Source organism: Phoxinus phoxinus, assembly GCF_949152265.1.
Source record: "Phoxinus phoxinus genome assembly, chromosome: 22".
Lineage (NCBI taxonomy): Eukaryota > Metazoa > Chordata > Actinopteri > Cypriniformes > Leuciscidae > Phoxinus > Phoxinus phoxinus.
The window spans coordinates 7,211,647-7,225,133 of record NC_136897.1 but is presented as its reverse complement, the minus strand read 5'-3'; the positions used below and the strand labels follow the sequence as shown (position 1 = coordinate 7,225,133).

General features: G+C 38.0%; 3 protein-coding genes across 4 annotated transcripts in view; 2 read left to right on the top strand and 1 right to left on the bottom strand.

Annotated features, from left to right (window-relative positions):
- Window positions 1-932: 932 nt before the first annotated feature.
- babam1 (BRISC and BRCA1 A complex member 1) lies at window positions 933-7,396 on the top strand. Of its 2 annotated transcripts, none has more exons than XM_079598262.1 (10): window positions 933-1,046; window positions 1,195-1,367; window positions 1,776-2,207; window positions 2,292-2,350; window positions 3,341-3,461; window positions 4,927-5,005; window positions 5,121-5,145; window positions 5,222-5,351; window positions 6,130-6,216; window positions 6,319-7,396. In XM_079598262.1, exons 3-10 carry the CDS (start codon window positions 1,782-1,784, stop codon window positions 6,517-6,519), a joined length of 1,128 nt encoding a protein of 375 aa, XP_079454388.1. In that variant the 5' UTR covers window positions 933-1,046; window positions 1,195-1,367; window positions 1,776-1,781; the 3' UTR covers window positions 6,520-7,396. The 2 variants fall into 2 exon arrangements, with proteins under 2 accessions (XP_079454388.1, XP_079454389.1); XM_079598263.1 differs by having other exon boundaries at window positions 965-1,046; window positions 1,180-1,367.
- Window positions 7,397-9,012: 1,616 nt separating this feature from the next.
- plvapb (plasmalemma vesicle associated protein b) lies at window positions 9,013-12,700 on the top strand. The gene is made up of 5 exons (XM_079598258.1): window positions 9,013-9,630; window positions 10,089-10,173; window positions 10,255-10,943; window positions 11,056-11,136; window positions 12,181-12,700. Exons 1-4 carry the CDS (start codon window positions 9,244-9,246, stop codon window positions 11,125-11,127), a joined length of 1,233 nt encoding a protein of 410 aa, XP_079454384.1. The 5' UTR covers window positions 9,013-9,243; the 3' UTR covers window positions 11,128-11,136; window positions 12,181-12,700.
- A 419-nt stretch (window positions 12,701-13,119) lies between these two features.
- gtpbp3 (GTP binding protein 3, mitochondrial) overlaps window positions 13,120-13,487 on the bottom strand; it is a 20,156-nt gene continuing 19,788 nt past the window's right edge. Inside the window, exon 9 of the mRNA XM_079598252.1 lies at window positions 13,120-13,487. This exon is cut by the window's right edge and continues 1,708 nt beyond it. The gene's annotated coding sequence lies outside the window, so the exon portion shown is untranslated.

Below are 13,487 nucleotides of genomic sequence, written 5' to 3'. Positions count from 1 at the left end.
GATTCTCGTCTCCACCCACTGTCTTTTTAGATCTTTTCCTGTTTGGTTCATTCTTGACTCTATGTCTTTATAGAAGAGTATTTGATACATCTTATTGTTTTTAAATAAAGTATTTAGAAATCCTCTCATTTAAATGATCACTACACATTTTTATACAGTGCTACTATTTGGTAACATGGTTTTAAGGAAAATGGAAGACTAAAATATTCTGTATGCTAAATTATTAGCCTACAGGAGAAGCTGTAAATTTATATAAATTAAATTATTCAGAATAAACCCTCACAGTTCAGGGATTATTATTCAATCTGAATAATCTGAATCTGTAAAAATAAAGAGTAGCATATTCTTCAACTGTATCAACTGTAATTGAATAAATTAGGAGTTGTTTTGTAATTCAGACATTCAGTTGATAGAACCAAACTGACCTTTGAGGTACAGAGGTGGTAAAACTTTACAATAAGGTCTCATGTGTTAACATTAGTTAAAGCATTAACTTAAAAAACTAACAATTCATTTTTACAGCATTAAAAATGTTAGGCTATTAAAAGGGTACACAGAGCATTAACTTTTTATTTTAAAAATGCAGTATTAAATGCTACATTACCTCAGATTAATTAATGCAGAAGTATTGATCATTGTTAGTTCATGTTATGTCAACTAACGTAACTAATATGTTAACAAATACAATTTTTGTTTATTATGAAGTGTTATCAGTATGCGTACCTTATTCTTCTCTGTTTATTGTTTTCTCTGACTTAATTTCTATTTATTTTTTGTTGTTGAACTGCTGGTATGATAGTAGGCTGGTGGAGAAAAAGAGTCGTAGCAGCACCATAGACAGGGCAGCACGAGGCGTTTTTTTTTACCGGTCGCCCGGAGTTGAACGCACCGCTCATCACTCTGTCACTTTTTTATCCAGCCGTCCAATCACAATGGAGGAGGGGCGGGACCAATACTACACCGACCAATCAATCTTCACATTCTCCTTGTGCAACGAAACGACAATAACGACGACACGTCTTCATCCCAAATGAATGCCAGAGCAAGTACGTTACATACATTGTGTCAACAATTTTATGTTCAGAAGCAAACTATTTGCGAAATTAGATATTCCGTATATCATAGCACATAAAAGTGTCTCACTAAAAAAAACCCGCTACGGATACTATTGGAGAGAAGGCGTTTTCTTTTCAGAAGCTGAGCTGGCAACGCTTCTCCAGTCCGCTAGAGGCGCCAAAGAACAGAAACACTCTTCAGCACTCGCCCCTGAACGTCACCGACACAGAAGCGAACGAGGAAGTGTTGCAGAATAATTTTGTGATCTTTTTTTCTCTACTAAACTCATATTTTCATCTGTTGTATGTTCGGTAAGTTATTGTTTTACGTTATTTCGCTATTCTACTTGTGCTGCCTGTTAACGTTACATTTCTCTTATGTTTATTAACGTTAAATCTCTTGAATGTTGATTAACGTTAACTGTTTTTGCTCTATTCAAACAAATATTTAAAAAGCTAATTTAGGTTTAGATTTTAAGATAAGTCATATCAGAATACTAATTTAATATGTTATGACTGGGTTTTTTATTGAAATCGTCTGAGAATTGTTTGCTTTTATTTAACCCTTATTCTTTAAAATTATCAATGTATTTGTATATTATACAGTATTTTAGTATATGTTTGGTTTATGTATTAACCAAACATATAGCCTACTTGTTTTATTATTATCATATTATTCTTTTTTTTTACTGTTGTTTACTGTCTATGGGATGATGTCAGGTTGCGATGGAGACCCCTGAGCCCGGACAGGCAGATGGAGAGGAGCGTATGATGGACCTGAGACCCAGGACCCGGTCCAATCCGGAGGGTGCGGAGGACCGGCGCAGCAGCACTGGAAGCCTGAACAACAGCAGCCTGGCCTCCCCCCCGCAGCCGGCCGTGGGCAGCCGTGTAGAGGGAGAGGGAGAGGCGGCCAGCTCCGATAGCCCCCCGATATCTGCCACCACCATCCCAGCCGCTGCCCCTGCCGCTGCCCCTGTCCCTGCCCCTGTCCCTGTAGCAGTGGCAGGAATCAGCACAGTCAGCATGCCTACGCTGGCTTCTGCAGTGAAGGAAAGACCTAAACCCCCTCAACCGTCCATGGCCGCCCAGATCCCCCCATCAGCAGAGTTACACCTGCGGGCACCACGGGTCAACTGCCCCGAGAAAGTCGTACGTGTGGCAATAAACACAACTTCACAATATTTACATCTGAAAAAAACACTTTTGTCATTCAATTATATCTTTCTTAAACAGATCATCTGTTTGGACCTTTCAGAGGAGATGTCTCTACAAAAGCTGGAGTCCTTCAATGGGTAATTTCATATATATATATTTAATTTATTGTTATTATTAAATCATTTTCCTTGATATACACTACTGTTCTAAAGTTTTAGATCAGTAAGATTTTTTTCATGTTTTCAAAAGCAGTCTCTTCTGCTCACCAAGGCTGCATTTATTTTATCTTTACAATTTAAAATAACTGTTTTCTATTTGAAAATATTTGAAAATGCAATTTATTCATGTGACGCAAAGCTGAATTTTGAGCATCATAATTCCAGTCTCCAGTGTCACATGATCCTTCAGAAATCATTCTAATATGATGATTTACTGCTCAAGAAACATTTATTATTATTCAAGAAATCATTCAGTGTTGAATTTGTATTTTTTTTCAGGATTCTTTGATGAACAGGAAGTTAAAAAGAACAACATTTATCTTAAGCTTTTTGTAACATTATACACTACCGTTCAGAAGTTTGGGGTCAGTGAATTGTGTGTGTTTTTTTAGAAAGAAAGAAATCAAAGAAATGAATACTTTTATTCAGCAAAGATGCATTTGATCAAAAGTTACATTAAAGACAAAAGATTTCTATTTCAGATAAATGCTGTCCTTCTGAACTTTCTGTTCATCTAAGAATCCTGAAAAAACAGTTTTCAACATTGATAATAATAATAATATTTCTTGAGCAGCAAATCATCATATTAGAATGATTTCTGAAGGATCATGTAGTGATGCTGAAAATGCAGCATTGCATCACAGGAATACATTACATTTTAATATATATTCAAATAGAATATAAAAAGATATTTCACAATATTACTGTTTTTGCTGTATTTTGGATCAAGTAAATGTAGCCTCGGTGAGCAGAAGAGACTGCTTTTAAAAACACGAGAAAATCTTATCGATCTAAAACATTTGAACGGTAGTGTATTCTGTTAAATGCATAAATGTAGTGTATTCTATTTGAAATGACAAATGTATATTTAAATGTTTTGCATTAAATGTAAATGATTTGCATTTCCAGATCCAAGACAAACGCCTTAAATATTTCACAGAAAATGATTGAGATGTTTGTGAGAACCAAGCACAAGATTGACAAAAGGCATGAGTTTGCTCTGGTGGTGGTGAACGATGATGCCATGTGGGTGAGTGGACAAAACCACAGCTTCAACGTTTCTGCCATTTTGAAAATCAAACGTTTCTGCCATTGAATTAAACTGTCTGTGGGTAGTTGACAAATGGGGCAGTGCTACAATTTTTTTTTTTTTTTTTCATTAAAGGGGTCATGACATGAGAAACCAAATTTGCCTTGATCTTTTGGTATATAAGAGGTCTTTGTACCATTAAAACGTCCTGCAAGTTTCATAGCTTAAGACGTCCTCCCCATTATAAACGATTCATTTATTTAATCAAGCTCTAAATACAGCTCGTTCTGGATCCATGGTAAGAAGTGATGTCACGGTACGAAGTGACGTACCAGCGTTTGCATATAGACCGCCTCCAGCACAAGGCAACTACGCTTTAAGCGCAAGGCAACTACGCTCATTTCGTATCATTGTCGCGCCCGCGCGCCTCACAAGTGTTCAGTCGACGGACAGCGAGTCGGTCTGTGTACAGGGAAATTACGATGCTGCAGATGTGCTGTTCCTGGCTGTGGACAAACAACATCTTTGAATACGCTGCCGAAAGATCCAGTCGTCAGGGAAAGATGGATGCACTTTATCTTTTGGGGACGTCCCAGTCACGGCAGTGTTAGTTTAAGCGTTTGTTCTATACATTTGAAGGATGACTGTTTTGAGAACAAATCCCAAAATGATGCTGGCTTTGCCAGAAAACTGTTGCTCAAAGATAAGTCCGTGCCGACTATTCTGGGCTCAACAACGACGACGCAAACTGTAAGTAATGTATTTAAAACTTTAAACTACTTTTTAAATACGCTGAATCCGCAAATCCTCTGGCTGGGGCCGTTAATAATTGATGCATAGGCACTGACGTTAGCCAATCATAACAGTGGGCGTTAACACTGAACTCTTAAAGGGGAAACACCCCCAAAACAGACTGTTTGAATCAGAGGATGAGAAACAGGGTGGGAAAAGGTCATAAATCACTACATTTTAAAAGTTTTTTGTAAAAAAAACTATAGTAATACTATAATTGCACCTAAGGGAACATAATAATAAAATAAAAAAAACAATGTCATGACCCCTTTAAAAGAATGAAATACTTTCAAATCACTTCTTTATTTCATAGAAAATGCTTTGCTTTACTGTCAGCGTCATTTTAGTTTAATTGATATAATATTATTGTAATTATTATATAGCTTTTAATTATTTATTTTTTAAATTCAGTTTTTATTTTAGTTTGTTTATTAATTTTGTTATGTGCTTTTGTAATTTCTATTATTTTTTACATTTCTATATAGATTAATAATTTTTATTTCAGTTTTAATATCGTACTTAAACTTTTTATTTATTTATTTGAGTTTGTCCAATTTTCCCTTTCATGTAATATTTACATTTTATTTTATTTAAGCTTTTTTTCAGTTACAAAAACTATTTTTAAGAGTTTTAGGTCAAAATAACAACAGTAATTGACATTTTTCTTTCACAGTTATCAGGCTTCACGTCTGACCCGCGAGAGCTGTGCAGCTGCCTGTACGACCTGGACACCAACGTCTGCGAGTCCTTCAGTATCCTTCATTTTAGAATTAGGCCCTTTTGGAATCAAGTCGGCCCATATAAACATTGAAAGCAGTGAGAATTAATCATGATCATACTAATCATTTCTTTAACTGTTACCTGTAGATCTGGAAGATTTCCTCAATGTCATGTAAGTAGTTTTTGTCTTCTGTTTTTGACCGTTTGACTTATGTGATTTTAATCTGTTGAATTTCTTTCTATTGTAGTTTGCAGAAAATCGAACTTCCTCAGATGGAGAACATCCAGACCATCCCGCCTCCTTTTGTAGTCCGGACTCTCCTCATCTTCAGCCGGCCTTCTGGCATGCTTCAGTTCAATCCTCCTGATGCTGTGAAAGTGAGTGTTTCACCCATGTTACTGTACAATGACAAGCAGGTCTGGATCTATTTATTTATTTTAAAAGCAATTCACACTTACAGTGACTTGACTGCACCTATTTTTTTAAAAGATAGAATGTTTTCATATTTCTGAATTAAAATTAACTTTTATATTTTTGGGCGGCATAAAAATCCATAAATATCAGGGTTGGTACGGCAAAAAAAGTGTCCAGGGTGCTCAGGGAGTTCAAGCAGATGTTTGAAGGTGCTCTTTGGGGTCGGGAATTCAAATAAATGTAAAAAAGAGAAAATCCATGGCACTCCTCTTCAAAATTATTTAAAAGGCTTTTATTTTACTGGCTATATCATGGTAGAAAATTTAAAAGACATTGGGGAAAAGCAACCCACGCGTAGTGACGCAAACAGCCTTCTTCATGGTTGGTACATTTATATTAGAAAAAGGGGGTCAGGAAGTGGTATCATAGAGAGGTGTCCTGAAGTCGATTAAGTCTGAGTTATGATTGTAAATTTAATGATGTACAACCCCTTAAATAATTAAGATCTGTACACCCACATATATTGTAAGGAATATTTACTTGGCATTTTTAGAGTCATTGGATTTTCTATTTTTAGTTGAAAATGGTATGCTTCTCAAAACCATATGAAATCAACATTTCAAGTACTACATTTCTAACATTAAATTTAAAAAATATTATTTATCTTACAGCTTTACACAAAATTAATCATTCATCATCAAAAGAGCAATCCTGTATGTCTCTAATATTCTCTCTTTCCAGAAAATGTTGCAGTCTCCTTATTTCTTCTTTGATGTTGTGTATCTTCACAATGGAACTGAAGAACCGACTGAGGACGCGAGCTGGAAGGTTTGAGCTTCCCATGATTCCCTTCCACCAACTCAAGTTATTATTTGCATGTCTGTACACGTTTCGATTCGAGGTACTGAACCTTTGTGGCTGTATTTTCAGGACGTGTACACCTCCTTCAGTGAGTTGGACTCTAAGGGCATGTGCTATCAGTTTGAGGTGTCACTGTGTGGTCCTGCTATTGAGCTGCACAACTGCATGGCCAAACTGCTGTGCCACCCGCTGCAGAGACCCTTCCAGAGCCACGCGTCCTACAGTCTGCTGGAGGAGGACGACACGCAGGAGAATGAAGCAACGGTGTGAGCTTTTACTCAATACACCCCTGCAAATCTCCTAGAGACTGATGAACTCTAAAATGGAGTAACTGTGAATAACTGCATATATATGGCCTTGTCCACTATTTCTGTTCTGGGAATGTCTTTTATTACTTTTGAAAACATCAGTGACTTAATTTACTAAAGCAGCCACAACCACACAAGCTCAAGAGCCTATTGTGGAACAGTCAAGTATTGATGGTGTGATCTTTGCACAAGGCTAACCAGATCATTTTGAGAATGTCAGCTGTAAATGTTCTGGTTTCTGAAGTGTGAGTTATTTTACATCTATTTGTTCTGTGGTGGAGATTCCCGGATGAGTTCATGTGATGGATGCTTATGGTTTGGTGAGGGTTCATCTGGACAGCATCTAATAAATACCATTTGCTTGCTATTGTCAAATAAACTAAATACTCTGGGCTAGAGAGGTTCCTTATACTATACAGTCCACAAACACATTATGGTTGATGAGAAACAAGGCATTTTAAGTGCATTTTACTTCAGACATATTTTTGAGTTTAAAAAAAATAAATTATATTTAGTGGGAACTAATAGTTGAGGAGGCTTGATGCTATCCATCATAATTTGATTAGATAGTTAAAAGCATTCTATGATATTATCAGTTAAATTTATTAACTGAATCCCTCATAATCATTATTTTGTATTGATGTACTGTATGCTACACTGAATTGTTTATTATGTGCTGTACTAAGTGTATATCCTGGCAATAAAGTTCTGAAAAGAGCCAGTGAATTTTACATGATGAGTTATAGAACAAGGCACATCGATAATAGTTTGGACATGTCAGCGACATGCATTTAAAAGTAGGGGCAATTTAGTTTTGTTGTCCTGAAGATTGTAATATCCACTATAGATACTTTGATAAATGATGAAATAAATGAAAGCAGAAAAACAATTGCGTGACCACAAGAGGTCGCAAGAGTACAGCCGAACAACAGGAAACCGTCTTCGTAATAAACATTTAATTACTTTAAATTACCTTTGGGATTATTAATTGGAATTGTTTGTGGTGTCTTTAGAAATAGCTTTGTTTTGATTCTTTGACCACACAAATTTTGTATCCTGCTATTGAGCAGCACTAAGGTGCACAGATAATAGTCGGAAGAGTGCAGGTCACTTTTTTTTCTGTGTGATTGTGTTAATAATCATTGACCTCTTTCACTTTGCAACCTCCTAAATTCTGAGAAGTATTTTGTTCCAAGCTGTAAACAAAGATGGACGAAAACCTAATTCAAGATACTAAATTCTTAGAAAGGGTGTTTGCCAACACTCTTGAAACGCTATAGAAATTATTCCATAGAAGAACGTTTTTGTTTTTTTATCACATTTTAATTGTCTAAGAAACCTTTTTCCACTATAAAGAATCTTTCGGGGAATGGAAAGTTTCCATGGATGTCAAAGGTTCTTCATGGAACAATAGATGGCAATAAAGAACCTCTTTTTTTAAGTGTACCCACGAACATTCTTAGTGGCATTATTCCTTTTTCATGTTCACCTAATATTTTCTCCCTCTGGTGTTGTTCCAAACCTGTATGCCACACACTATAATCCTCAACCTTTCTTTGACAGAATTTTACATTTTGGGTGACATATTTCTTTTTTAAACGAAACTCAATATTTGATAGCACCAATTCTTGGAGTAATTAATAGATCTTGAGCCCTCGCTCTGATATCCTTTAATAATCTCCACAGCTCATCTGTCTTTATTTTCAAATGTTATCAGTGTTTGTCTGTCTTTTGCTGATTCAGCTTCCTGTTTTTGTCTTAAAGCTCACCTGCAATCTGTAAGGGATTTTGTGAGAACTTTTAGTCAGTTTTAGTCACCCTCTGTAAATGACTTTCCGTTGAGGATGGATTGGCAAAGAGACAATGGCCTGCAGGAAAACCCCTGACTTACTTTATGTTCCCTCTTCACACTCTCCCAGACACGGCTGTCAGCTGCGAGCGTCATCACTAGCCCGGGATCAAACGTGCTGCCGCCTCCTGGGCTTCTGGGAGAGTTTGTTATTCATTCCTGCAAGGAGGATGACGGGTCACCATTGTTGTCCCTTCGACTCCACCGATAGTCTCTGCGGCTCTGCAGGAAACCGTTTTGGATGGGTTGTTTTGATCATGTGTGTTTATGTATCTGATCTGATCCAGGAAGAGATGGAAGGACCTGCTTTTGTCCTTTGGAGGAATATTGTTTTTCTTGGCCAAAGTGGGCGATTCCAAAATGACACTTGATATAAAATTCATAAACTCGTCATTAAATATTGAGAAATAACAATATGGACGCCAAGAACATCTAATCCCAAATCCCACAGTGAACTTATGAAATAAGTGTTATGGATAAGTCTGATGGTGGTCTGCATTGCTTGTCAGGGTTGGGTGTGATTTATGAGGGAAAGTAAGGGAGGAGCTCTGGTTTGTTTCTCTCTGGAGATCTCCGTAGGTTCAGCGTGAAGTACCGATAACCTCTGGAGCTTTCCTGTGGAGGCCCGGAAAGAGTCACGGCGCGGGAAGTGTCTCTGCATTTATAAACACAGCTACCGCCCCTTGTCCAGCTAGAAGTGTTTACATGTCTTTGCCCACGAGTGTGACAGCACTGCAGGGTATTTTGGTAACCTTTTAACCATTGCTTTTTCATAACAAACCTCTAGAATCCCAGTCGTCAGAAGGTTCATCTCTTTCCCACCACTTGACCGCAGAAATGTACAACAACAGCTACTCCCGGGCCACATTCGGGCTGGAGGCGAAACAAATCCACAAGGCGAAGGGGAAAAGCTGCGGCTACTACATGAGGATCGTGTTCTTCTTCTCGTCTCTGATCCAGTCCCTCATCATCGCCAGTCTGGTGCTCTTCCTTGTGTACGGCCAGCCGGAGAAGACCGCTGATGAGAAGAGAGTAGAAGAGCTGGAGCAGGCCTTTAACAAGCTCTCCGCAGACAACAACAAACTCCGAAAAGAGAAAGCTGACCTCGCCGGTGCCCTCAAAGCAAAGACTGGAGAGAAGGATGCGGCAGACAAAGAGATAACAAAGCTGAAAAATGACTTAAACACGACAAGTTTCAATAGCAAAAACTTGCAGAAGACACTTGTAAGTCCTTTATTTGCTTGTATCTGAACTTTCAAGTCGTATTTCGAGTAACACCCAAAACTGAAAATCCTCATGTCGTTCCAAAGCTGTGTGACTTGACAAAAGATGTTTTGAAGAATGTTTCCAATGTATTTAGTTAGTTAGTTTTACATTGGATTCTATTGACTTTCAATGTATGGACCAAAAAACAGACATTTTTCAATATGATTCCGTTTGTGTTTCACAGAAGAAAAAAAGTCATACAGGTTAGGAACGATATGAGTGCGAGTAAATGAGGAGTGAAGTTTTATCTTTTGTTTGAACTATACCTTTAATTCCAAGATACTATGAGGTTAATCTTCTGTGATTACCTTTATATTCATTAATTTCACCTGCCCCTTCACACCCTTGGTATATTAATCTTGTAATCCTAACCCTAACAATCATTACAAGTTTGATTTTGATTGGTTGTTTTACAGGCTCTTTGTGAGGTCAATAAAATGAAGCTTTCAAGCACTCGAAATACTCCACTACCATGTCCACCAGTCAACAACAATCTGAATGGTGAGTGCAATAACTGATCAATGAATAGTCAAATTCATAAATGTACTGTCCTGTAGACGTGGCTCTCTTTTCTCTTGTCAGGTGAAGTAAAAACTCTGAATACTCTTCTGGATCAGCAGAAAGTTCTGTATGGTATCCTTAAGAGCAACTTCAGCCAGACAGTGGAGTACCTCAAAGCTGACTTGGACAACGCAGTGAAGGATAAAAACCTACATCACACTCAGGTGATACAACTGAGACAGGAAAACGTGAATTTGAAATCCCAGCTTGATGTTTACACCAAGAAATGCAAAGAAGACTTTGCCAAGTCCCTCATAGGCATCCAGACGGTCACAAGTGCCTTCCTAACCAAAATCGACAACTTCTTCACCAACTCGGTCACGTTTCACCTCACCTGCCAGAAGCAGGAAGAACAGATGGACAGGATTCGCTCCAACTGCTCTAGCCTTTCTCGACAGGTGGAGGACAAGTTCCAGAGCTACCTGAACACTGTGGGAGAGAAGGTCTCGAGCATTCAAAAACAGAGCAGCTTGTTGGAGGTACAGAATGCAGAGCTGACTTCAGAACTGGACAAGTGTAAAACAGGTCGAGAGAAAGAGTCTGCAGAGAGCAGCAAAAAACTGCAAGACGCCCAACAGACGTATGACAGACAATTGGAGCAGCTTCTCAGGGAGCAAAGCAGACTGAGGGATGACAAAAAACTGGTAGACACCCAGCTCGCTGTGAAAGACGCCACCCTCATATCTCTGCAAAGTGGCTGCGTACAACAGGTAGGAGTTATGTTTGGATGAATAACAATGCCTAAAACATATAAAAAAATGTGATCATGCTTGAATGTTGTAGAGTGTACCATGATTAACTCAATCTTCACTGCTTCTGCAGCCCAAACTTGCTGGTCTTCAACCCCCGGGCAAGGCTGGCCTGTATCCCCTCCCACCTGGTAGGGGCCAATAACTATTAAAGGTAAGTGGTCTTCATCCATCATGGGCAGTATTCTATTGCAAAGTCAGTATTGACTTGGCCCCGACCCACTCTGAAGGGTGACCAATCCTGCTCCTGGCGGAACCAACCTGCCAAAACACTCCTGCCTGGAAGATTCCAGTAACCCTAAAGACATTGACCTTGATGCAGATGTGTTTAACTAGGGTTAGAGCTAAATTTTGTAGAACAGTTACCCTCCAGGAGCAGGATAGGACACCCCTGCCCTACCCATACATACGTCACTGTCACTTTATTTTGAATCGGAATGTTACCAATGACAGTGGTGTCAAATCCTGTTTCTGGAGGGCCACCTTCCTGCAGATTTTAGCTCCAAGACCCCTGCCTTTAAGTTTCTAGTGATCCTGAAGACCTTGTTTAGCAGGTTCAGGTCTATTTAATTGTGGCTGGAGCAAAACCCTACTGAAAAATGGCCATCCAGGAGCAGGACTGGACACCTCTGAGCTACTGAGTTGGTTGTGGCAAATAAAACTTGTATAAAATACAGCCTTGTAAAAATGCCACACTGTCTCTATGCGAGGCAATTTGTTGAAGCAACATGAAAAAGTTAAAATATAGGGAATATTTCCAACCAATAGTCTCTTAGTGTACAGGGACACAATTTAGGATTTCGAAAAAATAAAATTACCCCACAGTTAACTGCAAACCCAGGATCATGTGATATGACAAAATAATTTCCCCCAAGAACCATACTGTATGTATACTTGATTGCCTCAATTTAGTTTGGAACAACCTTTCCAAAATGCATTTTAAAATTTGCCCAGGACCTCCAGAGCTCAGAGGAACATGTTGCTGTTTGTTATTAACATTTAAAACAAAACATACAGTACTTTGTGAAGTGCTATATTAAAAGTCACATAGTGGCATATAAAAGTATTAAATATTACGCTATATAAAGTAATATTAAATACCCTTTCAGGTTTATATTTGAAGAACTAGTGTTGATGACTCATTTCAGGCGGAGTCATTCAGAATGTTTTATTGAACTGTTTTCCCTTTTTTCCGTAGGTTGGGTGTGGAGAAAGGAATGATCTGGATCTCAAGGCCGGACTCTGAGTTTTTGAGTGTGGGGGTTTCCTGATTTTTAGCCTGTGATGTCTTTTGTAAATAATGTTGTCACCTTGGATCACTGTAAATGTACATGCACTTGAATGTTTAGTTCACTGTATAGTTGTATTTAAGCGTTATGGGTTGTGAACTTGCATGCCATGAAGTACTTTAGGGGTCTGATTTAGTTGTTTAGAGTAATGCAGATGTATAAATGTGAGTAAATACAAGTCTGCCTTTCTAACAATTGATATTAAGTTTAAAAACTAAATAATTAGTTAATATTAAAATTGAGAGAATCTGATCTTGTGAAAGCTCCACACGTGCTGTGATGTATATAATATTCTTTACACATTAAGAATTGTGTTTCAGCAATTACTTGTTTCAACCATTTGCAGGTTTCAACTCCTTTTACCGTTTGTTTTTTCTAAATAATGTCCTTGTTAATATATTGATCTGTTTTAATAAATAGACATGACATAAAAATCAACTCCTATTTCCATTTTTTTTTTTAAACAAAGGAAATTATGACATTAAATTAAGAAATTACGCACTATTTCTAGCTCACTAATTAAATAAGCTGATCCTAACATAGTTGCATATACTTTTGCATTATAGGGCTCATTATGAATGTTGTGTAACAAAGATTGGAAAACCCAGTACAATATGTTAATGACTAATTGTGGCCAAAACCTGATATCATTTAAAAAGTTTAAACATGCAGTCGGAAGATATAAACTGCATATTTAAAGATTAAATATCATTTTTAGGTGTGGTGTGTTTTATATGAAGGGGAGGGAGCAAAATATTAGTAACAAGAAAGAATATATTTTTTGCTTTTCTATTTTTCTGCATTCACAAAACAATATGACACCATTCTAAAGGGATCTATATGTTCCAGGGCAGTTTTTGTATGAACATTGTGGCCTCTCCACCAACCAAAGTCCGGTGAGATTTATGGGTCCCTTTAACCCCAGTAATTAGCAGAAACAACAGCACAACAGCGTCATGAATGAGAGGAAGGCAGAAGGTACAGCACAGACCCTCGCACCCTGATGTCGTCAAACGGGTGAAGAGTTCAGCAAGCACACATAAATATTTAAATGAATGTCGGATTGACAGGAGAACAAAGGGCCGTGGGGACCTGAACACCTCCTTCCTACACAGCCTGTACAGTTGAACACAGAGATCGCTCAGCTGCATCAGAACATCGCCAGGGTTTGAGCATAATGAAACTAGAACTAAGGCTAAGGCTAGTGTGAAGTCAT

Coding starts and splice junctions, on each gene's coding strand:
- plvapb (XM_079598258.1), top strand. CDS start 9,244: ATGTACAACAACAGCTACTCCCGGGCCACATTCGGGCTGGAGGCGAAA. Junction 10,174..10,254: donor AGTCAACAACAATCTGAATG/GTGAGTGCAATA, acceptor TTCTCTTGTCAG/GTGAAGTAAAAACTCTGAAT. Junction 10,944..11,055: donor AAAGTGGCTGCGTACAACAG/GTAGGAGTTATG, acceptor CTGCTTCTGCAG/CCCAAACTTGCTGGTCTTCA.
- babam1 (XM_079598262.1), top strand. CDS start 1,782: ATGGAGACCCCTGAGCCCGGACAGGCAGATGGAGAGGAGCGTATGATG. Junction 2,351..3,340: donor AAGCTGGAGTCCTTCAATGG/GTAATTTCATAT, acceptor TTGCATTTCCAG/ATCCAAGACAAACGCCTTAA. Junction 5,352..6,129: donor ATCCTCCTGATGCTGTGAAA/GTGAGTGTTTCA, acceptor CTCTCTTTCCAG/AAAATGTTGCAGTCTCCTTA.